Source organism: Gobius niger (assembly GCF_951799975.1).
Source record: "Gobius niger genome assembly, chromosome: 1".
NCBI lineage: Eukaryota > Metazoa > Chordata > Actinopteri > Gobiiformes > Gobiidae > Gobius > Gobius niger.
In genome coordinates this window covers 64,015,972-64,042,352 of record NC_136852.1, presented here as the reverse complement: position 1 = coordinate 64,042,352, position 26,381 = coordinate 64,015,972, and the positions used below count along the sequence as shown (strand labels likewise).

Below are 26,381 nucleotides of genomic sequence, written 5' to 3'. Positions count from 1 at the left end.
TGTAGCTAATACCCGATATTGTATATTTTCCAGTATCGGCCACGATTTCCGATACCAGTATCAGATCAGTGCATCCCTACTTAAGTAATAAATAAAGGTTGACGGCTTGATCCAGCTCTCACCAGCGCATATCACACTTGTGTCATTGGGCAAGACACTTCACCCACTTCCCCTGATTGGGTTTGGTGTGTGAGTGAGGAGGTGAGGAAGTGAAGGTGGTCAAGGAGATTTGGAATCTCTTTTCCAGGGGAGTCGCGGGAGCCAGAGCACAGACACTGGGGGGAAAGCTCCACACTTAAAAGGGCTGGGAATTTAACCCGGGACCTTCTCGTTGTGAGGCGAGAGCGCTGTCTGAGTGAATAAATAATGTGACACTTAGAGACAACCCCGTAAAGCAAAATCCAAGTCACTGAGTTGTAGTCATTAGTATGAGGATGAGAAACTGGTCAGCAATCCGTGTGAAAAGCCAGTATGCTACATTCATCTGAAACACAGGTATTTTCACATTTGGAAGCGCTCTGGTAAACACATGAATGCATTATAGAAAGCCATTCAATTTTATGCAACAGCCACTCTAAACCTATTAAAGAGTTTTTTCCCCCATCCGCTTTCATTGTGAGACCGGCTCATCTATTACCCCTTTTGTTGTACAGTATATTGAATGCATAAACAAATACAGCTGCAGCGCTCCGTCAAGCCTGTGATTATTCTTGTTGACTGCACCACAAACCAAAACAACCCAGAGAAAGGGAGGGACCCCCAGGACAGCGCGTCTGGAAGCACACTATTGTTTGGAAGGAGTGGGAGATCATTACACTATTCGTTTTTCTCTGGAGGTTGCAAATTCTCTGCTGTATAAATGGTTTACAGTCAGACGATAAGAGGACATTTTTTATTGGACAGACTGAGGAAATTGTAGAAGTGCTGTGTCAGTGCCGATGAAAACAAACATCTAGGTTTCAGAGAGAAGTGCTTTGTTCATGCCCCTTTGTAACTGTATGGTCCGACTGTGGACTATCTCATATTTAATGAGATTAAAGTAGACTTTTAGACTGACTTGGTTTTGTGAGTGTTCCACAGCGTAGTTATTGGAGTCTATAACTGCAATAGACTCTGACTCTGCTGTGGTGCTGTGTTGTGTACTTTTTTGGGGGGGCGTACTTTATGTTTTTGCTAGGCTACTGACAGTAATTAACTTTCACTGACTTCTGAATGAAATACATTTCTTTATTTGATCCAAGTTACCATGAAAATGACCTCAACATATTCATCATACGTTTCTGTGTGAGTATGACTTATATTTTTGTAAGTAACACTCACACTGACTTACAAAAATGCAACAAAGTCATTGTCTTTGCTCTTCTTTTAAAACAGTATAATTGTTTATCTTAATAAATCCTTTTCGTAGTCCCTCTGGGGGTAATACAAGTCTTAATGGGATGATTGGGGGTTCTTTCATCTCCCCCTGGTGTCTCTGGCCAGAAAACCACCCTTACAACTTCCCTGCCTCCGGGCCGGAGGTGCAATACACACTAATAGAATCACGAAGAAGAAGCTAACAGGCTAACGGGCAAAGCTTACTGTGGGCTAGCGCCACTTTAGCAGTATTTACAGCCAAGTTTGAGTAAAAAAAAATCTCCATTGTTTCATTGAGTTGTGGCACAATGTACCATATCCCTTTCTCTCTTTGTCTTTTCTGTCAGCGTAGTATTTATTTACTCTCACGGACAATTCATGAGTAAAAAAAAAAGGCAACATGGTACGACAACTGCAGTGGCACTTATGGCCTCTAGGGGCACGAGTTACTTAGTTTTGATTTAACTGCTAATAAAAGCAGAACTAGCTACTAAAACTACTAAAAGCTGCAATTCATCTTGCAGCTTTTAGTAGTAGTTTTAGGTGTGGCGAAGATTGTCGCAGCAGCTACAAGACATGTTATTCCGACAATCTCAGGAAGTGATCTGCTGGTGCCCAGAGTCAGGACTAAGTTCAGTTTTATGCCGCTAAAATCAGTCCTCCCTAAACAAGACATTTCTTTTTTCAAACACTTTTCAAATCCAATTCTATTTAGCTCTGGATGAAGTATTTTTATACGCATTATTCACTTTAAAGTTTTAGTGGTTGTTAATGTATGAGCTTATTTGTGTGCGCCACCTTAATTAAGTGCCAGTTGTTATTAAGACAATTGCACAGCTGTTTACAGTACATTTCTTATCGGATTCAACTGCCCCTCTGCGCACCCTGGAGGAGGTTTCATCACAACAAGACAGAGATGCTGGAGATCAATGGTCCGGCCCGGGGCCCCGTGAGAGTGACTAACCGTCTAATTAGAGGGAAGAGGAAAAGAGACCCGGCTTGGAATGAATAATTAGTGCCCTGGTCCTTAACAATGAAAAGAAGAAGAAAAATGGCCGGCGAACTACATCAGTCATCTAGACCTCGACAAGGCCAGCAGAGCGTGTCCCGAGGAGAGTTTGGGGTGACCTGATACCCAGCGGTGCGCAGATGAAAAGAGGAGGAGACGCAGGGCGACCTCCTCGGGCATTAGGCGCACACGGCCCCTGCACTTTCATTTGTCACCAGCCACTTTGAAACGCGACGCCGCTCTCACTGCTACGGCCAAGGGTCTGCTGTCAGCGCCGCCATAAGTTCTCAGGCAATCCCCGCAAAGCCAAAGTTTAACAGCGATGGCACCCATGGGAAAGTTTTTTACGATTCACAGCCTGTACGAACTTAAAAATGTACCAAACAGAACCACCCCATTGCAGAACTTTGTGGGAGGTTATTGCGCTTAAGAGATTCAACCGATACAGTATTACACGATGCAGAAAGTGTTAACCAACCCACACACAGTAATCAGTAACATATACATTTTAGACCTCACTCTCTGAATAATATACGAAGTCCGAATTGCATTGGGGCACCTGTGCTCATCTCCACTTGGCCGCGAGCCCTGGTTTCTTGCTAAATGGGTTGGCCGCCTATTCATCTCCTCTTTCCCAAAGACAAGCCCTAAACAATGGCCATCCACTCGCGCTCATTAGCAAACATTCTACACGACCGGCTCTCCCTGTAATCAATACCTTTAATTCCCTAATGGCCTGGACTGATCTGAGCCAGGCCATGTAGGGAAACTGGAGAGAGTTGGGATCGTAGATTAAATCAGTCCAATGTCCTCTGGCCTGTCTTTTAGGACTTTCATTTTGGTTGAAGATCTGACTCGCAGTGAAGCGGACAGGTATTTTCCCCCCGAGGGGCACATGAGGGCGGGGCTGAGCAAGGGGTCAGAGGTCAGGGCAGGGTAACAAAGGGTGTTCTCACGGCAGACCACAGCACATTCACCTGGTTATGGACAGGGCCTTCTGCAGGTGAAAGGCAAGGGAAACCTGGAAGAGTCCCTAATTTGCATTGTTTTGTGATGATGTGATGTTGTCTTTGGTACTCTAAAATGTCAAGGAGATTGTCTCTAGACTCCGGGATCTCACCTAAACAATCAATCACCTACTTTAGGTCATGATTGATTAGGAGCATCGCCAACAACTATAGGTCTTGGGTATGACATGATGGTGCAAAGGACTCTCACCTCATATAGGACAAAAAGTTCTCTGTACTGTATGTCTAGCTTGCCTCGCTTTGCTCTTTATCTCCAAAAACATACTGGTTTCGTTGGCCCATGGGGGTGGCGTATACAGTCACAGACACTTCCAACTTCACTTGTTGTATTTATAATTTACAATGGTCAACAAGTCATGCAGACACAACGACCCGACTCATTACAGAACACAGGGGTATGTGACAATATCCTTAACATCCACATAAAGCGTGTAATGTCATGGCTCTGCTTGATTATTACTATGGACTCTGGGGTAAAACGACTTCCTTCCTGATGTCACAAGGCTCGTAGTGACTTCACCTCACAAAAATGCCTGACTTTTGGAGTAGAACTGAAAGAGTTTTTAGGCTGTCAGACCCCCTCAGAGTCACACACTGACGCTTATCCGTTGAGTGAAGTCCAGGCCTGTCTCTCTTCTCCAGCTGGATCATAGTGAGCCCCGCTGCAAGACCACCAAGGAGAAAAGGTTCAGTTGCTAAAAAGCGAAGATCCAGCCATACTGTATATCATGTACAAGCTGAAGCATCCCAGAGGAGTTGTGTGTCAGGGCCTTATGTCCGACGTATGCTTAGTGTTCCTCACACTTTACAGGCCGTTAGGGATACTCCGGTCTTGGCAGTGTGCCCTACTTTATTGCTTTATTGTTCATTGCGTGAAGGACATTTGTATATAAATGTTTTGTCCACAGGTAAAGCCTGGTCAACAATGCAAAGCAGGGATCGGAATAGGATGAATTTAATTGACGTTAATGCAGAAGCAATAAACAAAAACGCAAATACAGTAGGAGTGTGACTATATATCGTTTTCCCGGTATATCGCGATGTTTTGCGGGACGATATGATACTGATACTTTTCATTCCGACATCAATACTTTTGATGACGTCATGCATATTAATGAGCGGCGTCATGCATATAAACGAAGCAGCAGTGCTCCACTGTTAAATCAATAGAGGCCAACAATGATCAAGAATTCAGTCAGGACAGCAGGGGGCAGCACTACAGTTTTAAGCTCTTGGACCAAACACTGTCACACAAATAATTTACTTTTAATGATAGTTTTTGTATTTAAACATATGATTGATTTATTCCTTTATAAATAGGACTGTGGTTTCTTATTTATTTAAATGTAAATGAAGTCACAGAAAGATCTTTAGACCCATTTTCAGTGTGTAAGTCAGGGATCATTTATCGACACAGACAAAAGTGGTACAAAGCACATGAAAAGAAATGTAAATGATGAATAATATATGGTATGTTAACATTAAGGTTAAAAGTAGCATGTTTTTTTTTATTAATCGTGATATATGTTAGGTGATTTTTGTGCAATATATCAATTATCGCAGTATCGCCGTATCGCTGTAACGTGAGATAATCGTTATCATAAGCCATGTATCGCGTATGGAATCGTGAGGTACCCAGAGGTTCCCACCCCTACTATACAGACTTGTTCTTTGACAATTTAGTTAATACAAACTTTGTTCTGAGCCCTGTGGCTATTCTCAGCTGCAGTCTCAGTCTATAAAATGCTTGCGATAAGAAGACCCGACATTTACAACGGTTGAGAGGCAGGGTTAAGTTCAAGGAGGTCTTGTCTGAATCCTCGTAAAAATGTGCACCTTATGGACAGCTCAATTTTGTCTCCAACTGTGCACATATAGCGCTCTTCAAAGTCTTTTACACGCACAAATCAATGCTTTTTTTTACGATTTGAAACATGAAGTCGAAAGTTGACTCAAGTGTCACTTCAGAGTGCCATTTTCCGACGTCGTTAATCACTCCGGGTGCCGTCACAACATATCTTTCCACTACTTACTTTTCTTTGTCATAAATTCTCGAGCCAAATGCATTAACTTTGTTTTTAATGACGACGAGGCGCGGCAGTGTTTGCTTAGTGGATAGATGAGGTGTTTCTGGTTATAAAAGTATTGTTCAGCGATGACAGACAAGCTTCATAAGACGCATCCGCAAGTCTTTTAATAAATGAAGGTAGCGTGTAATTATTGAGGCAATTAAATGTTCAGGAGGCGCAGCAACACGGGATTTAATAATGTTGCAGCTGATCTGATCTGATGTTCTCGTATTGCGTAATCAAAATGTGGGAAAATAAAAAGAAAGACATTGGATCAAACAAAATAATTTGATATAAAGTAGTTTTGTTGAGATGGCTGTGGCTACGGCTGTGGCTACCATTACTTAAAGGGATATTTCAGGATTTTTGATATAGGGCCTCATTTCCTAGTTATCCAGAGTGTTGCTGGAGATATTTTGTTTGTGTAATTCATGCAGTTCTTATGTTTGAAGAGTTTCGTGGCGCTAGGCTAATGCAAGGCTACTAGGCACTTATAACGCCAGACAATCGATATAAATGTCTGTGTCGATAGAATAATTTTAACCATTTTCCATATAAAATACCTTATATTTGAGCAGCATCAGCTTCGTGGTTGTATAAGCTACGCAGCGGCGGAGTGATCTGCTACAAAATAGTCCCCCAAAATGTGATGTGTGTGGTTAGTCTGGCGTTATAAGTGATTTGCCTCAGGTGCACTGTGGAGCGGGTCAGACTGTTTTTAATGCAGGCTAGCTGATACCATAGAAATGCGCTAGCCTTGCATTAGCCTAGCGCCACGAAACTCTTCAAACATAAGAACTGCATGAATTACAAAAAAAAATATCTCCAGGTATCAGCAACACTGGATAACTAGGAAATTAATGTCAAAAATCCTGAAATATCTCTTAAAGCTGCATGAGCGTACAATGGCAAAAGAATGATATTACGATGCAACTAATATTCAAACAGTAATATCAACCTGGGAAGGTCCAGTTTGACTCATTAGGAAAGAAGATGTATGTTTTGCTAAGCTAAAGCCCTAATCTAGTTACTTAATGGAAAATCTGATATAGTGACGGTGATATTGCAGTAAAAAAGCACACAGCGCCCCAACTAGTTTTTCTTGGTGAGCCTCTGTTGACAGATGAGCTCCCGGCGCACACTTCAAAGAAGTTCCGACTTGGCAAATGCTCGGAGATGACACAAGCGACAGTTCCACTCCCTGTCAGTCAAGAGGCAACTGTAAAGTTTCATCAAGGGACTTCTTACAGGCCGTCAAAGGCAACAATGCACCTCCCTGAGACTTAAGACGAGCCCTATTTTACAGAGAGGAAGTTCACTTTCCACGAAGGGAGATTGTTTGGTAATTAGAGGTTTTATATAACATATTACTTTAGCATAGTTCAATTAAGAATTCCAGGCACCTCCCAAAAGGTGAAAGGGTGAACGTGTTAATCAATATAGAAATTTGTTGACAGAGGCGGTGCTATTGCGACTACAGTCTTTCCATTTAGAAGTGAAAAATTATCTTTGTAAAATCCAATGTTTACTGTTTGTCTGTTTAAAATATTCATATCTAGTTTAAAAATGTGCCAAATATGCCAAACAAAAAGCTAGTCAAAATGTTTAATTCAAGTGTGCACTGGACTCTCGAGTGCAGCTTTGTGAATCAGCCCAAAAAGACACCTAGCAATTCATTTTTTCAACACAGCTTTGTTTGTTTTCTGTTACATTAATTCCACCAGAATGTCAATAAACTATTTCTTAGGCTTTCTTCCTTTGGGCTGTGTAGAGATTTTTTGTGCGAGAAAAAAACAATGTGGGGGGTAATTTTTCCCGACAGGTAGTGATTGCGAAGACAAAAAAAAAGAACTGCTAAACAAATACAAGCACACGCATTGTAGATGTATGTTTGTAGAGGTTTAAATGACAAGAATAGTGTTTTAGGGAGACTGAGAGTTTATGTTGTTTGCCAGTGGCATTATACTGTTTTTACAAGTTAATTTGTGCTTTCTATTTCATGGCGACGTGTAAACAGGCAGCAACCTCCCTCTATCTAGGTACAGCTGCATTTTTTGCTTTTTCTGTGAACTGCATTTGTTGTTTCTCGTTTCCACATTTTTCACTGGATGCTTTTGTTCATCTTTGCCGTGTTTTTATGCGGTTCGATGGATTTTTTTTACTTCAGAGAGTCCATAATGCTCCTGAAGAAAGCAGAATTTTGAAAGTAAACAAACCGCTAGCTTATGAGCTATACAAACCTTTTGAGACTTACAAATTTCTTCTTCTGAAACACTGAAGCGGCACCAAGAGCCCCCCACACCTGCAGCACAGTGGTGGCGTCACAAGAGGTGCAACAGGAAACAAGGAAAGGACTAAGAGAAGGTATCCAGGCAAGACTCACAGCTAAGCCACACATGCCTTCAATCCCTACAATAATGGACGTTCTCTGGAGAATAAAACAGATTAACTGCTAAACTGAGATGAAGATGGTGAAAGACTGTTGTGGAGAGGAGAGAGCTGTACAGGAGGATGAAGAAGGTGGAGGTGGAGTTGGCCAGTGCTACAATGACAAATAAAGGACTTACTTACAAGTTACGGACTGCAATCATTTAAAATTGTGTTTTCCCTTCACTTCACTTCACTTTATTTTATTTGGAAAGGACAGTGCACTTAATGAACACTCAGTACAGTTTCTTCTGCGTAAATGTGCCAGAATTAGCTATGGGCTACTTTTCTTCCATAATCCTCATACATTTGGGACACTAACAAAAATCAAAATATACACAAATTGGCCATAGATTATAAACACTATTTACAACCACCATTCACATTATTTATTAATTTATTAATTAATTATAGAATTGAAAAGATCATAGAGAGTAGTATTTCCCACACCGTCGAAATACGTAATGTAAATTCTTCATTTGTTTTAACCCAATGTCGTGATAGGAGAACATTTTAAGCATTAGAAGTGTTGGAAGGATCCTATTGTACATGTTTTTGTTTTTGGAAACATAGCACGAGAGCTATCCACTCCACCACTGCTCCTTCCCGATAGTGCAGCCTCATCAGATGCTCTGCCTGGAAGAGGATTACTCATCATTCCATTCATCATAAGGACACAGTGACATTATACTCGTAGCAAAGTAGAAACTAACCAAACTAAGGTTGAGGAGCAAAGTGAATCTCCAAGACCACTGAAGCAGTTAAATCAAATGCATAGAGTCATTGCGGAGCAGCCAGAGGTAATATTGTTTAGCCAGAAGCCGGGGTCATTATGCAAAATGACCCAGCCTACTAAATCCTGATAAACGATCTAACCACTATCTGTAAACAGTTCAGCCCTGACTGCTGGTTTCTTCCATCAACATGATTTGTGGCCTGAAATAAATTAGCAAAATGTTTTTAGATCTGTTTGAGTTCAGTGCATGGACAAATGTAACAAATTAGGGCGGCTCAGTGAAATCTAATTAAAAAGAAAAGAAAAAAAATCTACCAACATGTTCTGTTCATGTGAATGCGATTCTTGTATGATTTTGCAGTACGTATTTCATACTTCACTCACATGGAAACGCTCCTGAACATGTAAAGATGTAAAATGTGGACACTGAACTGAGGCTAGATTGATTGAAAATAATGCGAAATCAAATTGCAATGCTTTCCAGATAAATAGCATTTTTTCAGGCTGAGATCGAATAAATGAGAACGCAGTGAGGGGTTAGCCTGTGTGTAACCGTGGAAATGAGAAGCAGAACAGCACACAACCAAACTGCAGATGATGTTGACATAGTAGAGTATTTTCACCGCTTTGTGACTCAATGGCCTGGTGTGACCCGCCTGCACCAGGGCGTGTCCGCACCAGGGTGGCATGGTGCAGATGACAGGGCTTTAAACCGGATGATAGACTGACCAAAGAGACCTCAGCATGCGACCGTCCGCCTTCCACCACCACACAACATCAAAGGTAAGCAGAGACGTGGAGCAGAGCGAGGCGCAGACAAAACAAAAGGCAGACTGAATGAAAACAGTCACGGCGCGGTGTCTTTGACAGCTGTGAGTGGGTTTAACTAACAGTGTTTAAGACACGCACAGAGCCAAGAGGTGAGCACCACGTGCACAGTGTGGCTCGACAATCAGTCATACACAGCGTTTGTGTTGGATGGTTTTCCTGCATCAGTCAGGTTTAATAACAGCAGGTTAATATTACTTTAATTACAGTACGACAAAATCCAGATGCATTTGGCACAGCACGAGCATATTATATTGGCATAGATAGTTGTCTTTCTAAATGCCATTATCAATCAAATTAATTGGAGTTTGGCAAACAGCCTAAGATGGCTCATGATCATTTTGCAACCATTATAATTTTTGTCTATATTAATGTCGGGAATCTTTATTCAGTACAGCAGGCTTTACCTTCTTGGCAAAGTCGAGGAGTCCATCTATCGCAAAAAACTCAGATGTCGTTATACATCCTCCTTACTTAGATCTCTACAAACAAAACATGACCTATCTAAGCCTGGCAGATCCATAAAGGCTTTAGTTTAAGGGCATGGAGTTGAGACGCTAAACAACTGAGTAAATGGCCTGTTGTGTGAAGCAGGTCAGTCCCACACCAGCTCTGATGCACATTTGTTCCTTCTCACACTACACACACATGACACACATAGATACCAGCGATGCAGCTAACAGGCATGATCCGAGAGGCCTCTGAGCTTTTCAAACAGCAGCTTTTAGTGAAGAATGGCACTTATGGGATCACAGCGAGGTGGCTGTAAGGCTGAGGAGGTATGAAAGAACACACATGGATACACTCACGTGCACATCATTAAGAAAAACGGTCTGAGGTAGAACGTAAGCATAACACGCAAGAAATAAACTGAAATGTCATGTACATTTATCTTATCATAATATTGAGTCTAGGGCTGGGCGATAAATCAAATTAATTAAATTAATTCCTTTTTTTTTTAAAACAGACGAATTGGATAAAGGCTAAATCGTAAAATCGAGTCCGTCGCTCCAATGCTCCCCAACGTGCAGCCAATTTAGCAGCGTTTTAGACGCTCTGTAGTGAAATGACACCAGCGGAGAAGCAGCGACTTTCTGACTATCATTGCTGCTTCACAAAGGCCAAAGTGTTGTGTTTTAAGAGTATGCGGTGGACTTTTCTGCCGCTAAAACAGAGTTTTCCACTTTCCTCCGGTCTGCTCCTGTGCCTTTCCCTCACTCTGCTCTGAGCGGACCATTTAACTCCGCCCCTTTCCCTTGAGTCTCCATCGAGACGGCTGTCAATCACAGCAGAAGCATGAAGACGATAAAACTAAAACACTTTTGAAAACTCCATGGCTTATTAAGAGGTTTTACTTTTGAGAGCAGACAAGAAATACATTTTTTAAATGAAGTGATATGTTATCTTATTGGGCCTAATTGTAGCTGCATTATGAAATATTAATGAGCAGGACTGAGCAGTTTTCTTCATATGAAAGATCAGGATAAATAAAATCAAAATCATAATCTTCCAACTGAGTTAAAAAAAATTGAGATTTTATTTTTTGGCCATATCGCCCAGCCCTATGACAGTCTCTTGTGCCAGTGCACAAGTGTGTCACTCACAGTCACCAGGCAAACAACTACAAAACTACTTTAAATTCTTCGTTTGATCAGTGATGCTATGTCTAATCTTGCTACACCCGGACACCCTGTTTCACCAGCGGGAATTTCAGTTCTTGGCACCCAAACTTGATCCACCTAAACTCTCTTTTCATCAGCTGTGATTAAAAAGGTGGCGACATTAAAGGATTAAGCGCAGTCGAACGCACAGAAGCCAAACGCACCCAGATCGCGGCAATCACTGGCGCTAATCGATTGGGCGATGATGACTATCGCCCCGTTTCGCACAAAGGCATAAAGTCACACAATGGTGGAATCATTTCTCACAGCGGTGTCAAAACAAGAACAAACGCCAACGGGGAAAGGGCTGGTGAACTCGCACACAGACACGTTAGCTAAATTGGCGAGGTGATTGACAGCTCATATTAGAGGCAGGGCAGGTTCGGGCACGGCGGGAGGAGGGGTGACGCCGGGCAATTAGACACATTTTTGCGGATGATAATAGCTGTGTACAAGTCTATAAAGGCTATTGAAGGCAAGCGCGCAGATGAGCAATGAAAATACCTGTATGTGGCCCCGAGGGCATGACCCGCTGCGGCGTGTGTGAATGTGTGTGGGAGCGAGAGGTAGAGTGATAGATGAGAGAGAGAGAGGGAGAGCGAGAGAGAGAGAGAGAGAGAGAGAGAGAGAGAGAGAGAGAGAGAGAGAGGCAGGGACTCACTCTGGCAGGTGGGGATGTCACAGTAGCGCCAGTAGATGCCGTCTTCGTGGTCGGCAATGTAACACCAAGGCTGAACGTCTCCATCTGGATTTCTGCAGAAACAAACAATTGGGTAAAACTACGTAACTATTAAAGGGATGTAGTGCAATACTTTTAACCTCTTAACCGCCATCTTAAAGGTGACTAGACGGAGTTCAAAAATGTCAAAATTATGTATTTTCCTCCCCCTACATGTTCCAGCAATGTCCCAATGTGTAGAATGAGCTCAGACCTATTCACCACAACTGCCTCTAAAATCCTGCACTGTCACTCAAAAAGGTGTTAATTCGGGTCCAAAGTGCCTAAAGCTTAATATAGAAGGTGCAGTTACATGTATGACCTGAGGTGGCAGTGGTGAGTATAAAATGGCTAACTTGCATTTAGCCCCTTTAACCAAGCAAATTTTCTTCAGTTCGGTTCTACCCAAATCGACTGGCGAATAGTCCAGTGAAACACCTCATTTGAAAGCTAAGACCTACTAAAATGATGTAAGATTTTTCCTTGCATTGTTGGCGCCTTGTCATCACATTTTCCTTGTATTTTTGGTGCTATTTTGTTGTGTTTTTGTCGCCTGCTTTGTTTGCTCTTTTTATGCTTTTTTGCGGCGTTTTCATCCTCATTTACGTCTCGTTTTTGTCTCTATTTTGATGCTTTTTTCAAGAAGCTTTGAGATTTGGTTTAAGTGGAAATGGACTCCATTAACCTCTTAACGTCCAGTTTGGCTTTACCCAAATCTGAAAGCATCAATGTAGTGATGAAAACGAGGATGAAACGCAACAAAAATGTGACAAGAAGTGACAAAAACATGACAAAAATTACAATGAAAAAAATGACAAAAAAGCAACAAAAAACAACAAAAACATGGCAAAAAAGCATCAAAAAGAGACGAAAAGGCGACAAAAATGCTTTAAAATGTGACAAAAAACACAGCGGTTAACAACTTTTAACATTGTTCCCACATCAAAATCACAATGGAGAGTTGGGTTCTGAGCCACTCACGCATGTTTGAGTCATCTGTGAATCTTATGCAGTGCTCCCAAAGCCCCTGCCACGCTCCTACGCAACAAGGAAGTGGTCTTTTATAATAGCAACCCTTAACCACAGGCAAATCCATGCACCAAAACTCCACTACTACAAAGCAACACACTGCAGCTGGAACATGTCCTCCTGACAGCACGATGTAGAGGTTTGTTGTGAAGGGGAGCGAGGGGAAAGAGGTCTGAGTAGTCATCAGGATGTGTTTGAAGTTATTACATTACAACCGCAAAAAAAGTATATCACCTCCTCTTTTAATTTGCCATAATAACATTTTTACAAGTCGGGGCTTTCTGTACGTTTGTTCAGTGTGACATCACACACAAAAATAAACTACTTCCGGGTCTGAGTTCCATTGATAAATACAGCAAAACACATGACTTTATCTGAATCTCCTGCTGAAATAACAACAGATAAAAGCCCCAGAACTGTTTTACACCTAATCTGAATAATATATCTCACAATTTCTCCAGGCAAAATGAAGATATTTATATATAAAATAAGCCTTCATTGTGTATGGGGAAAAAAAAAAATTGATAATAAATGTCAAAAAAGCATTTCTCAAGAAAATAGAGTAATATAAAGTAATATTTCTGTGCACTCAGATGTTTAAAAAGAACCTTGTAGTCGGCGCTACAGCAGGTTAAATCCCATTATAGTGAATAGGGCTAAAGCTCAGTTGGACCCGGAAGTGGAGTGATGACATCATCACTTAAAGCCACACCGCGTCAAATTTTACCCAATAAATGAAATCGAAATACAGGCATTTATTTTATGACAGATACTTTAATCATCGACAAACATCTCATAAATGTACAAACAAACATGTGCGTTTGCTGAGACCTCTCCTAAGACCTGACTGTAACTTTACCGCGAGTGGGGACGTCTCCAGCTCGTCTCCATGGAGATGTGGCTAAAGGCAGCATAATTTGAGATTTTACACAGAATAGCTTCTCATCCAAATCCATTCTTTGATTACCCACTGCAGTAAAAACATTTTCAGTGTCGAGCTGGTCATTAGGAGCATGTTTTGTTCTGGCAACAGCATAGTCCAAAATGTTATGCAGTGTACCTTTAACAAACGTACTGTAGCAAAGGTTATCAAAATAGTAAATGGTAAAGTCACATAAAGTAAATTTCTGTACATGAACCAATTTTGATATTTGGAGATATTGTTAAGCCTAGAGGAAACAAAAGCATTTTGTTTTGGTTTGTTGCTACCCCACAGGTTGCGGATGAAAGAGACACTCTGTTGAGGTGAAGACAAGACTGAAACAAAAGTAAAAACAACTCAAAGACGGGCCATCCTCTGAAAACTTGGCCCGGCACTCAGTAGTGTTTCAAAGCCTAATCCTCCCGTCAGTCAAGCACGCTCACCCCCTTGGAGTGTGTTGCTTTAGCCTCTTCCTCTTCTCGGGCATGTCACTCCAGCACTGGGCGGTGGTGCGCGGAGGTCACAGAGATGGCTCTTTGTTGTGCAGCAGACTGGGAACTGCTGTAAAACGCTGGGTGATGGGCCGAAGCCTTTTGTCTGAATCCGCGGCCAGCTTTTGTACCTTATCGGGACACTTTTACCCCATCACAGGCCGGCTGACAACCCCCGTGGAGCTTTTTTCTTTCAAAGTCATTTATAATAGCCCAGGAGAATGTGGATATCTTAAAGGCTCGCCCATAACTCAAGGGCTATCACTTCCAATATGCTGGTGCGGAGGGTTCTGAAAGTATTCATATCTCACAATTTATTCATGATGTTGAAATCTGATGCAGGAACTGTTTTTATTCGCTCTTATTCTTAAAGGAACAGGCCACCGTTCTTCCTTACTGAGATATGTTCTTACCTGAGCTTAAACGAGTTGATGCGTACCTGTCTGGTCTTTACGCGTGACCACAGATGTTGTTAGCATTTAGCCCCTCTTCCTCTCCTCTATGGGGCCAAAGGGGGTGAAGTTAGAAGCGACAAAGCTCTCCCACGTTTTCCCTTTTTAAATACAGTTACATGAGTAGTTACACGATCCAAGTATAGTTACACAAAATTAAACACAAAATCGAAGTTGGCAAAGTCTTTAAATACTACTATAACTTCACCCCCGTTTGGCCCCATAGAGGAAAGGAGGAGAGGCTAAATGCTAGCAACATCTCTGGTCTTTGTGCGTGACTGAGCCATAGACACAGCTTCTGCTCACTCCTTCCCGTTTTCCATATGGCCAAGTTCGAAAGGGAAATCATGGCGGATTTACAGACTCCTCCTACCTTGCTGGGACGGAGCATGTTCCTAAAATGGGCAAAAGGGCGGGATCTTCTCTGTAGACTCGGCCCTCGCGGGGCACGTAGTCCGGTCGTGCCCACACCATTAGCTCTAATGCTAACGGCCTGTCAAAAATGTTCCTTAAAGGAGCTAGATGCAAGTTGGCCATTTTATACTCACTACTGCCACCTCAGGTCATGCATGTAACTGCACCTTTAATATTAAGCTGCATGACGGCACTTCGGACCCAAAGTAACAACTTTTTGAGTGACAGGATTTTAGAGGCAGTTGTGGTGAATAGGTCTGGGCTCATACTACACCTTAGGACATTGCTGAAACATGCAGGGGGAGGAAAAAAGATGTTTTTTTTAGATATTAGATATTATTGTAGAAGGTTTTTAAAAGTTAGAAACCAGGCTTTACAGTTTCTTAGAACATGTAGGAAGTGCAATGGTTTCTAATGGAATGGATTTTAGTAATCCAATCCCCGGTAACTGTGAGAGGTCTAGTTTTAAGACCGACTGTATCTGATATTGCTCCCGGGCTGCTACTTTGCTGATAAACGAAAAACGACGAGACTCTATTTTGCGAACGCGTCAGTTCTTTAGGCACTATCTCCAGAAATGAACTCTAAAAAAAAAAAAAAACACCCCGTCAACTAAACCGTCTTCTAAAATGACATGGCTTTTTTTTTTTTCAGGCCTAACTGCGATTGCCGGAGACCCTTCTCTGTTCTCTCTTGACACACCCCATTGTAGCGTTTGAAAAAAGCCCCGCAGCGTTGCCCTATCCCGTTTCACCCTTTGTGAGCGGAGTTGTGAAGGGCGTTTCCAAGTCTTTTCTTCTCCTATCAAAAACACTATCCTGAATTTCCTACTCTCTTTTCACAGTCAGAATGAGGAGTTGACAAAGATGCACCTTGTGTGGCTTTTTAGCTGCAAAAAAAAAAGAAAATTGGGTTTAAGTGTCGCAAAGCCTTTCTTTATCAGGACAACAATGTTCAGAGCAGCGGGAAACAATAGATCAGGAGGGATAATGGACAGAAGGCTTAAGTGATAAAACATACCTAGTATCTTGAACGATTTGATTCAGACTTTTCAATCCTTATTTTACTGTACTGTTTTTGTGAAATGCTTGTCCTGCCTCTGATATAGAGCTCAGGATTGTTACCACAAAGATTCCATGAATTCCTGGAGCATTTCATAATAATAAGCGTGTAATCAATGTTGAATTACATCAACGTTATGATGAAAAATCATAATAACAATTTCAAAAAGATTGTCCCAACTTACAGAACTTGGAAGCATCTTCTATTACAGCTGTTGTTGACGGGATTTCCTTACTTGCAAACTTTGACAATAATGGACAAAGATCTGCTTGTGGCTCCACCCAGACACTTGGGCTTGAAGGCATTGGTGAAAAAAAAGAAGGTAAAAAATGATTTTTCTCTCCGTTTCTCTCTGTGCCAATGCTAAAACCCCATTTGAAATACGACTTATCCACAACCACTTGGGGAATTTACTGCACTTTTTGATCACCCCCTAAGGAAGCAAGTGTGAATTACAGCCATAGGAATAACTTTAAAGAAAGATGGAGCCCAGACCACCCCGGCTAATGTGAAGGCCAGCGGCATCTTTGATCGCTAAATGATGTGGTGAGCGTATGATATTTCCCCTCCGAGCCCTCGGTCTCAAAATAAAGACCCCCGTCCTCTCGCTGCCTTACACCTGCACGCAGGCAGGTATAGCAAAAATAAAAGACATGGGAATATTATCTACAGAGCTGAGCCAAGCTGAGAAACAGAAGCAATCCTGCCCCGGGCCAGTGCTGTGTTTTCTGAGAGTGACTAAGGCGGAGGTGGCTTTTTGGAGAGATTTGTGATTGGAGAAGACGCTGCAGAAAGGAAATTAATTTGTTTGAGCCAATAGCTATTGGGTAATTATAAGATTATTTTCTTGTAAAATAACAAAAGGATTTCTCTAACTCCAACTACACCAATTATCTGGAAATAAGGATACAACGTTTGATCCGTTATCCACAAATGCACTACATACATACATCGATTACAAAGTACAAAAGTTGTATTCAGTTTCATTGCTAAAATGGTCAGCCTATTAAAATATTATCTGGAACCTCCTCTCTAGAACAGAACAGAATAATACTTTTTCATTAAACTTATTGGTCAAGCAAAAGTCATTACAATTTCAAAATTTAAAGCCCTTGAGTGCTTCTCTGCAATATGACAAACCATGTTCTCATCAACATGCAGAAAAGTTACACCATTATAGGTATATAGTACATTGGACGTCCAATGGATAGGAATCAAGTGACTCACAGTGTTGGCTAGTTAAAGTATGTGAAGTGCTTTGTAGATGTGTTCAACAATCTCTGAATTTAATGTCTAAAGTTTTTGTTTCCATCCTAATGTATCTTTAACAGGGTTTGAACAACCTCAACGATTAAACTGGAAAGACTAACCTATTGCTCATGCTATAGGTTGATCGAGGAAATTGTAGCACCTGGAGAATACCAATCCAGACAAGGGGAGAACTTGCAAACTTGTTACAGAAAGGCTTGTTCGGGAACCAAACCCACAAGCCAGGGTCACTGTGAGTATGAACGCTAATTGAATGAGTTATAAAAATTTAAATGTCCCTGAGTGGAAGACCTCAAAAAGCCTGATGGTCAGAGGTGGATGACAGATGATGTGTGGACACGGTTACACTGATTGACTCATTTAGCTCTGCGTGAGACGCAGACTTTACTACAGAGCTAATTATAGCCTCATTGAATTTATGCCCCACAAGCCTCCATCCCAGCACGTAAGCAACCAAGTGTCCAACATCTGAAAGCAGTGAGGCAGCTGCTCTCGGCTCCTGCTAACTTCAAACAATTTCTATCATAAACCATTTTCATCTTACACGAAATTTATGGACATGTGTGTAAAATGCCTGGCACGTGCAGAAAACGATTAAATCACGCTACATGTCAAAGTCGTGAGGCAAAGTACATCGGTTTGAAGAAGATTGATTTGAGAAGTGAACTGAATTGAAGGGGCCCAATTAGTACTTAGTGGTCTTAGGGCAGGGCGATATATGGCCTGAAATCTCGATATAACAAAGAAATATTGCGATAACGATATATTTGACGATATAATTGACAATGGACAAATTACTTCAAAATCCCAGCCTTAGAGCGTAACATAAATGATATTGTGTCCACAACGACATCAAAAAATTATATCACGATAAGGATATACGACATGATATGGCCCACCCCTATCTGCAACCACATTCAAATTCATTTTTGTATTGCATGTTAAAGCCATACTAAGTAAGTTGTTTACCATAATAAATCCTTTTCGTAGTCCCTCTGGGGGTAATGCAAGTGTTAATGGGATGATTGGAGGGTCTTTCATCTTACCCTGGTGTCTCTGACCAGAAAACCACAATTGCAACTTGACTGCCACCGGACCAGAGCATCCAATACACACTAATGGAATCAAGAAGAACAGGCAAATGGGCAAAGCTAACTGCGGGCTAGCACCACTTCAAACTCTCAAACTAATTTTCACAATTCTGTAGCCTGTTCATCATGTGTGTGTGTTTTGAATGTATCTGTTAGCATTCACTTTATCTAAAACAGCCAACATTGCAAAAAGCTCTAAAAAGTTGATTTTACATAATACCTCGCCATTAAACACTACAGTTTGTACTTACTGTAATTCATACAAAAAAATATCCAGCACTGCTTTATATAATACGCATCTTTTCATTTTCTTCAAAAATTGGTAATAAAACATAAGTCAAGAGAGTTTTGTGCATTATGAAAATACAATACTAACTCTAGCCACAAAGAAACCCCTTCTGTATTATAATTGTGTTCACCTCTTAAGTCTGAAGTCCATCCAATTTCAGGATGAACTAAGACATACTTTCATCTGAGTTTGCTCTGACCCCAGAATCCAACCTGAATCAATAACAGCAGCACCGACTAATTCATTGTATGGTGTCGAATTAAAATAGCTCAACAGATTTGCATGTTAAAGAGACAAACCGAGACAAGGGGAGAATGAATTAGGAAGACAGCGCGGGGAAGGCAGTCTGGTGGGGATTTGAGGCCAGCAGCAGACCAATGTGGAAGTGCTGAGAGAGTAGACTCTTTAATTGACTGGGCCGATTTAGCAGGCAAAAGCCCCGTCTGCTGCTGCTCCTTATGAATGCATGTATTGACGAAGAGGGCTTTTATGTGATAAGTATAGTCTGCTGTCTATTGTGGTTCTCAGACAGGCTGTGCAAGCAAATTACAAGGCTGGCATCCTGGGTTATGAGCGCAGTCAACTCACAACATGTGTTTTGATCTTTCTGAAGTGCATCTTTCTTACATATTGCAGCACTTGAAAGTGGGGAAAAAAACCTACCATACAGACAATTGCTGATTGAGTGTCCAGGGAATAAACTGTCTTTACACATTAAACCAAAACTAGAAGAGCCACACAAGCAAGTTGCATGGTGATTTGGTAACGAAAAGAGTTGACTATAAGGAAGGGAGCATCTTCAGACAGTGCTACATAGTAAGCACCTTTAGGAGACCCTTAGGCAAGTGCACTGCAAGACAAGACACACCCTATATTTGGTTGGACCGCCTTTGTTTCAACAAGTTCTACAAGGTCAAAAGGTTTTTTTTCCATCCAGTGTCGTATGAATTTTTCACCGATATCTTGTTTTGATGATGGGAGAGTGTGACCGCTGCTCAAAGCCTTCTCCAGCACATCACAAAGATTCTCAATGAGGTTAAGATCTGGACTCTGTGGTGGCCAATCCATGTGTGAAAAACGTCTTTCGTAATGTGAGCCCAATGAATCCTGGCATTATCATCTTGGAATGTGCCAACAGGGAAGAAGAAATCCATTTATGGAATAACCTGGTCATTCAGGATGTTCAGGTTCAGCTGATCTCATTCTTTGAGCATTATAGTGTTGCTGAACCTAGACCAGACCAACTGCAGCAGCCCCAGGTCATAAGAAATGGTTAAATCCAAGTGGCGACTTTTTATTATGGTCAGGCAGTGTATCACATTGCGACATTGAGCACAAGGAAATCAATGGACGGTCATTTTTGGTACCCAATAGATTTATACAATATACCTATAATAAAAACGTGTTGTGCATGGCCTGATCCTATGACGCAATGCATTTAAATACATTTTGTGTGTACCCTACAACAGGACGACAAAAACAAATCTCTCCTCATTTCAAAGGCAAATTGCATTGTACGGACGACTGGCTCTAGTCATTCTCACTCTGCCCTGTTGTTGACATCTAGCTCCGTCCATCTTTACGTGGACACCTCTATTAACTTATTCAATATAACCGGCTTGGAGCAATGGGGTCATATTGAGGCTTTAGTCATAGTTCACATCGGCACCTGCTGTCACCACAAAAGTTCTATTATAATGAGCTTGGAGAGAGTACCACTCACTTAGGCAATTTCTATTATATCATGAAAGGCATAATGGCGGACACTTATGCCTCAGTAGATATAGTACATGCGCTTTTACAGAGGCAGGAAGTGTCTGGCATAGCTATCGCACCAGCCTTTGAACAGCTGTGCACCAGCTTGACATGTGGAAGGGTGAGAAATGTGGAGAAAAAAAAATCTTGACTTTGATTTTTGGCAGGATTAAGTGAGAAAAATATGTCAACCATTTAATAATCATAAATGCTATAATTCTGAATCTCTGTAGTTTGTGTTTACCTGCAGTGCACAAGTACAACTCATTATCCTGCAGATTGATTAATTAATAGGGAAATGCTTTGATCCTTGTAGTGACTTTCAATACTGAGGCATAAATAATTACTGATTTCTATATTGTGATTTGTTTATCAACATGGAATTAGATCACACATTAAACATTCACATAAACATTCACATTAACATAATCACATGCCTTTTATAATAGGTTTGTATGGACCAAGCTGCAGGATTAGCAGGTTTCATACAAAGAGCCCCTGGAGATGAGATAAACTTTGAGTAGATTGCAAAGGAAAGAATATTACAAATAATCCTACCTTAGCATTTGGCTATTAGTGACCATTTACATTGCAATATTTAATCAAGTGCAATTTACTTTGATAATTTACTTGTTCATTTTTTTTTAAAGATTTTCTTAATTGTCAACTCAAATGAGAGTCAGCATAATTTTCAAGTCTTTAACTGGTAGAGGATCATTTAAATGTGGTGGAAAAAATTTCCTAGTGATAACAGTATTTTTTTCAAAAATAAATATAGTAAAAACCTCAAAATCCACTGTTCCAAATTATTACGCAACTCATCGTTTCAATACATTTTAAAGCTTGTAATTAACTGAAAATGGTCATTTGTTGAATTTGTAGCATTAGGAGGTCATATTTACTGAAATCAAAAGCTATTTCAATCAAACAAATATTAACAGGTCAAGTTATAGTTTACCAAAGGAGCCCTTGTGTGATAGCAGCTTCAAAATTAAATCCATTAAACTTGTGAGTTTTTGGACAGTTTCTGCTTGGATTTCTTTGCAGGATGTCAGAATAGCCTCCCAGAGCTGCCGTTTGGATGAAAACTGCCTCCCACCCTCATAGAAGTTTTTTTTGTTGAGGCTCCAAAGGTTCTCAACAGGGAGGTCAGGGGAGGAGGGGGTCCACATCATGAGTTTCTCTCCTTTTATGCCCATAGCAGCCAGTGATGCAGAGGTATTCTTTACAGCAGGACATGGTGCGTTGTCATGCATGAAGAGGATTTTGTTAGGGAAAGCACGGCTCTTCTTTTTGTAGCATAGAAGACAGTGGTCAGTCAGAAACTCCATATATTTTTCAAAGGTCATTTTCCCACCTTCAGGGAGCCTAAAAGGGCCTAAAGGAACCGACCAGCTCTCTCCTCATGATCCTGGCCCAAAACATGACTCCGCCACCTCCTTACTGACCTCACAGCCTTGTTGGGACATTGGGGCCATTCACCAACTATCCACTACTCCATTGAGTTGACCATCCAGGGCTACACGGCCTCATCAGTGAACAAGACTGTTTGAAAATGAGTCCTCATGTATTTCTGAGCCACTGCAGCCGTTTCTGTTCATCAGCATTCAATCAACAGTTTAGGGGAGGCCCGGACAGAAGGTTTATGCACAACTGCAGCCTCTGGAGGGTCCTACACCTTGATGTTTGGGGGACTCCAGAGGCACCAGCAACTTCAAATACCTGCATGCTGCTTTGTAGCATCTGTTCTCTTAATCTGATGTGTTTGTCTGGCAGAAACCGTCCATATTGTGCCATTATCTGCACAAACCCGTGTGTGTCTGAATCATCCACAAATCTCTTATCAGAACGATGATTATGCTTAATCTTTCATGAAATATCGAAGGTTTTCATACCTAGACCAAGTCATTCAACTATTTCACGCTTTTCATCAGCAGACAGACCCTTTTTCTTTCCCATATTGCTTGAAAATGATGATCTGCATAATAAAGTGGAACACCCTTTTTCAGTAGTTTTTCCCTTAACTGGGCTTAACCTGAAAACTAATCATCCCAGGTCTCTGAGATTAATGTCAGTGATTCATAGAGCCCCAAGACACGATACCATCCATGAGTTTCATTATTATTATTTTTTTTACCTTTTTAACACAAAAATCCAATTTGCATAATAATTTGGAACGCAGTGTAGATGTTCTGAATTCTGAATTTACTTTCCAGCATGACATCAACAGTGAACAAGTGACATAAAGACTGTTCAAACTAATCCAATAAAAAGTCAGCTGGACACTATCGCTCTTGTCCTGTCCACTGAAACTTTTGCCTCCGAATAATGTGACATTTCCCCCGTGCCTGCCCTCTTGGTTTTCACGGGTCGATTTTACGGCTGACCATAAAGATGAAATGTGGTGTGCTGATGGGAGTCTTTCTCTTGCACCACTGTACGCCCCTTCACAGTAATCACCACAGAGAATATACCAGAGATTATACCAGCTGCGGGACAGAAGTCAGAGCACTTGACTCCTGCCTTCACTGGAAGGAGTACCTCTCACAGTGGGACGTCCCAAAGATGCACTACTTTTACAGATAATATTTTATTTATTTATTTATGGTTTATTTGGTAGGGACAGTGCAAGTTAATGAACAAGCCACACCGGATTGTAGCCTTAGGCTAATTTTCATCTATCTAAGTCATTGCTTCTTAATTCCAGTTAGATTATACATTTTCCAATAGTTCTTTTTGAGTCCTGGCCTCAGAAGGGATCCTATTGTGCATTTTTTTTACAGGTAGGGGACACTGTAGCACCAGGAGGAAGCAACAGAAAAACCCTTCCTGGTCGAGGGGTCAAACCGCCTTCAAGCAGCGAGGGTAAAACGCTTTTTCCTATACGCCATTTGCAGAACTATGTCTTAATTCAAGCTATGTTACCTTGAAACCAGTCAGAAATGTCATAAAAACAGTTGAATAAACTGGGCCAAAATTAATCAAAAAGGCTCCATTTAAAGATCTTTATTTTAGGATTGGATTGGATACACAAAACTAGTGATCCTAGTGACTGGTAGAAATTCATGCATAAAAACGAATTTCCAAGTGATATGAACTATGTTTACAAGGGTAAAGCTATTGGAACATAATTTGAATGGCAAGGGCGTGTTTTGCAAATGGCCACATTTGCGAAACAAAATTATGCAAAACACCCAGGGCCACCCATCTGCAGAGACCAGCTCCTGTGACGTGATTAAAGCCGGGCTGATAATCCGCTCCTTAACAACTTCACACCATCAGTACTAAGCTGTCCCCGAGAACACATGCTTGACCCAGTGCACAACATGCCACACATGCCATTCCACATCTTCTCACAATGAAGTGGCCAATGTGCTGCTCTGACCTATTAACAAGTCGGGTGTCCGAGGGGAAGACACAGCTGTTTGGTATGGAAAAAAAAAAAGTCCAAACAATGAAGATGTTGATAATGAATGTTGATGGCCATGGTACATCAAGTTTAATGCAACGCGTAAGCTTTGCTCTCACTGCATGAATCTTTCTCATAAATCATTGAGATTCCCATCCAGTTCTAGTAAAAACAAATCAGCCTGGTGCCACTTCAAAGCATTGCTGCGTTATGACTTTACAACCGTGACTTAGAGAAATGTTTTAGCGGCTTTGGACCCTGGAGAAGGGGGCTACGTCTGGCTCTCAGTCTCATGGCGTTAGCGAGACGGGCCAAGCCACTGTTCTGGATGGCGGTGTAAATTTGTGAATTGGCCAATGCAGTGCTATGTGCAGAAACTCAAATTTGACAGGCATGGTCTGCTCTGGACATTCAAAATCACCGTGTCCATGGACTTTTCCACTCTCAGACTTGCTTGTGCACTGCCCTTGTGCTGACACGGCTACATGCTCTGTGAAGGTGCTCCCCGATAAAATATTCAACAGTGCGCCTCTCAGTGCAACTATTGTATACAAATATGATGAAAAATAAAAGCAATCTGCATATGCATTATTCAGGAGTCAAAAGCTTTGTTTCAGAGTTCAAGGCCAATTTGGACGTGATAGGAATTTGGCGCTGTGCGTTGATGTTTATTTATTGGTTTGCACATTATGTTTATGCAGAAGATACTGCGCCGTGGCACATGTCTCAAACCATGTTGAATCGAGAGACTTTAGTCAATGATCAATGACTAAGACTTTTCGGTAACGCTTCAGAATACAGCCCGCGAGTTCCAGGTGTAAGTACGAGTAACAAGAAAGTAATTACACATGTAAGTACAGGTACTCTTACAACGTGTAATGGGGGGAACCATGTGTAACAAGGCAGTACAAAGAGCAATAAGGGGGAACAATGTGTAACAAGGAAGTACAAAGTGTAACAAGGGGAACAATGAGCAGCAAGGCAGTACAAAGCGTAACAAGGGAGAACAATGTGTAACAAGGCAGTACAAAGTGTTACAAGGGGGGACGATGTGTAACAAGGAAGTACAAAGTGTAACAAGGGGAACAATGAGCAGCAAGGCAGTGCAAAGTGTAACAAGGGGGAACAATGTGTAACAAGGAAGTACAAAGTGTAACAAGGGGAACAATGAGCAGCAAGGCAGTGCAAAGTGTAACAAGGGGGAACAATGTGTAACAAGGCAGTACAAAGTGTTACAAGGGGGGACAATGTGTAACAAGGAAGTACAAAGTGTAACAAGGGGAACAATGAGCAGCAAGGCAGTGCAAAGTGTAACAAGGGGGAACAATGTGTAACAAGGCAGTACAAAGTGTTACAAGGGGGGACAATGTGTAACAAGGAAGTACAAAGTGTAACAAGGGGAACAATGAGCAGCAAGGCAGTGCAAAGTGTAACAAAGGGGAACAATGTGTAACAAGGCAGTACAAAGTGTTACAAGGGGGGACAATGTGTAACAAGGAAGTACAAAGTGTAACAAGGGGAACAATGAGCAGCAAGGCAGTGCAAAGTGTAACAAGGGGGAACAATGTGTAACAAGGCAGTACAAAGTGTTACAAGGGGGGACAATGTGTAACAAGGAAGTACAAAGTGTAACAAAGGGGAACAATGTGTAACAAGGCAGTACAAAGTGTTACAAGGGGGGACAATGTGTAACAAGGAAGTACAAAGTGTAACAAAGGGGAACAATGTGTAACAAGGCAGTACAAAGCTTAACAAGGGGGAACAATGTGTAACAAGGAAGTACAAAGCTTAACAAGGGGGAACAATGTGTAACAAGGAAGTACAAAGCTTAACAAGGGGGAACAATGTGTAACAAGGAAGTACAAAGCTTAACAAGGGGGAACAATGTGTAACAAGGAAGTACAAAGTTACACATTGTTCCCTTTGTGACACTTTGTACTTCCTTGTTACACATTGTTCCCCTTTGTTACACTTTGTACTTCCTTGTTACACATTGTTCCCCCCGCTACACGCTGTAAGAGTACCTGTACTTACATGTGTAGTTACTTTGTTGTTACCCGTACTTACACCTGGAACTCGAGGGCTGTATTCAAAAGCGTTACCGACTTTTACAAACTGTTCATCTTATTCTGCTCGGATGCCACTGATCGGCACTTCTGATGTATTGACACTTCTGGTAAAGCGCACTAAGTGGAGAATGACAGCACAGTAGATTGATTTGCGTAAAATGTCCAGTGTAGTAATTGATTTTCTCTTGACATCTGCAGTCCTATACGTCGTATCAAAACCAACAAGGTAGCACACAAGTAAAATATATCAAATAAAAATAACAAAGGACTAATAAACATCTGCAAAATCAACAGGCA

General features: G+C 41.4%; 1 protein-coding gene across 2 annotated transcripts in view; it reads right to left on the bottom strand.

Moving 5' to 3' along the window:
• Positions 1–26,381, bottom strand: part of kremen1 (kringle containing transmembrane protein 1) — a 73,826-nt gene that overhangs the window by 21,985 nt on the left and 25,460 nt on the right. For both annotated transcript variants that reach the window (XM_079571963.1, XM_079571964.1), the window contains exon 3: positions 11,776–11,867. In XM_079571963.1, coding sequence (XP_079428089.1) covers positions 11,776–11,867 — 92 coding nt within the window. The remainder of the gene's footprint in view (positions 1–11,775; positions 11,868–26,381) is intronic.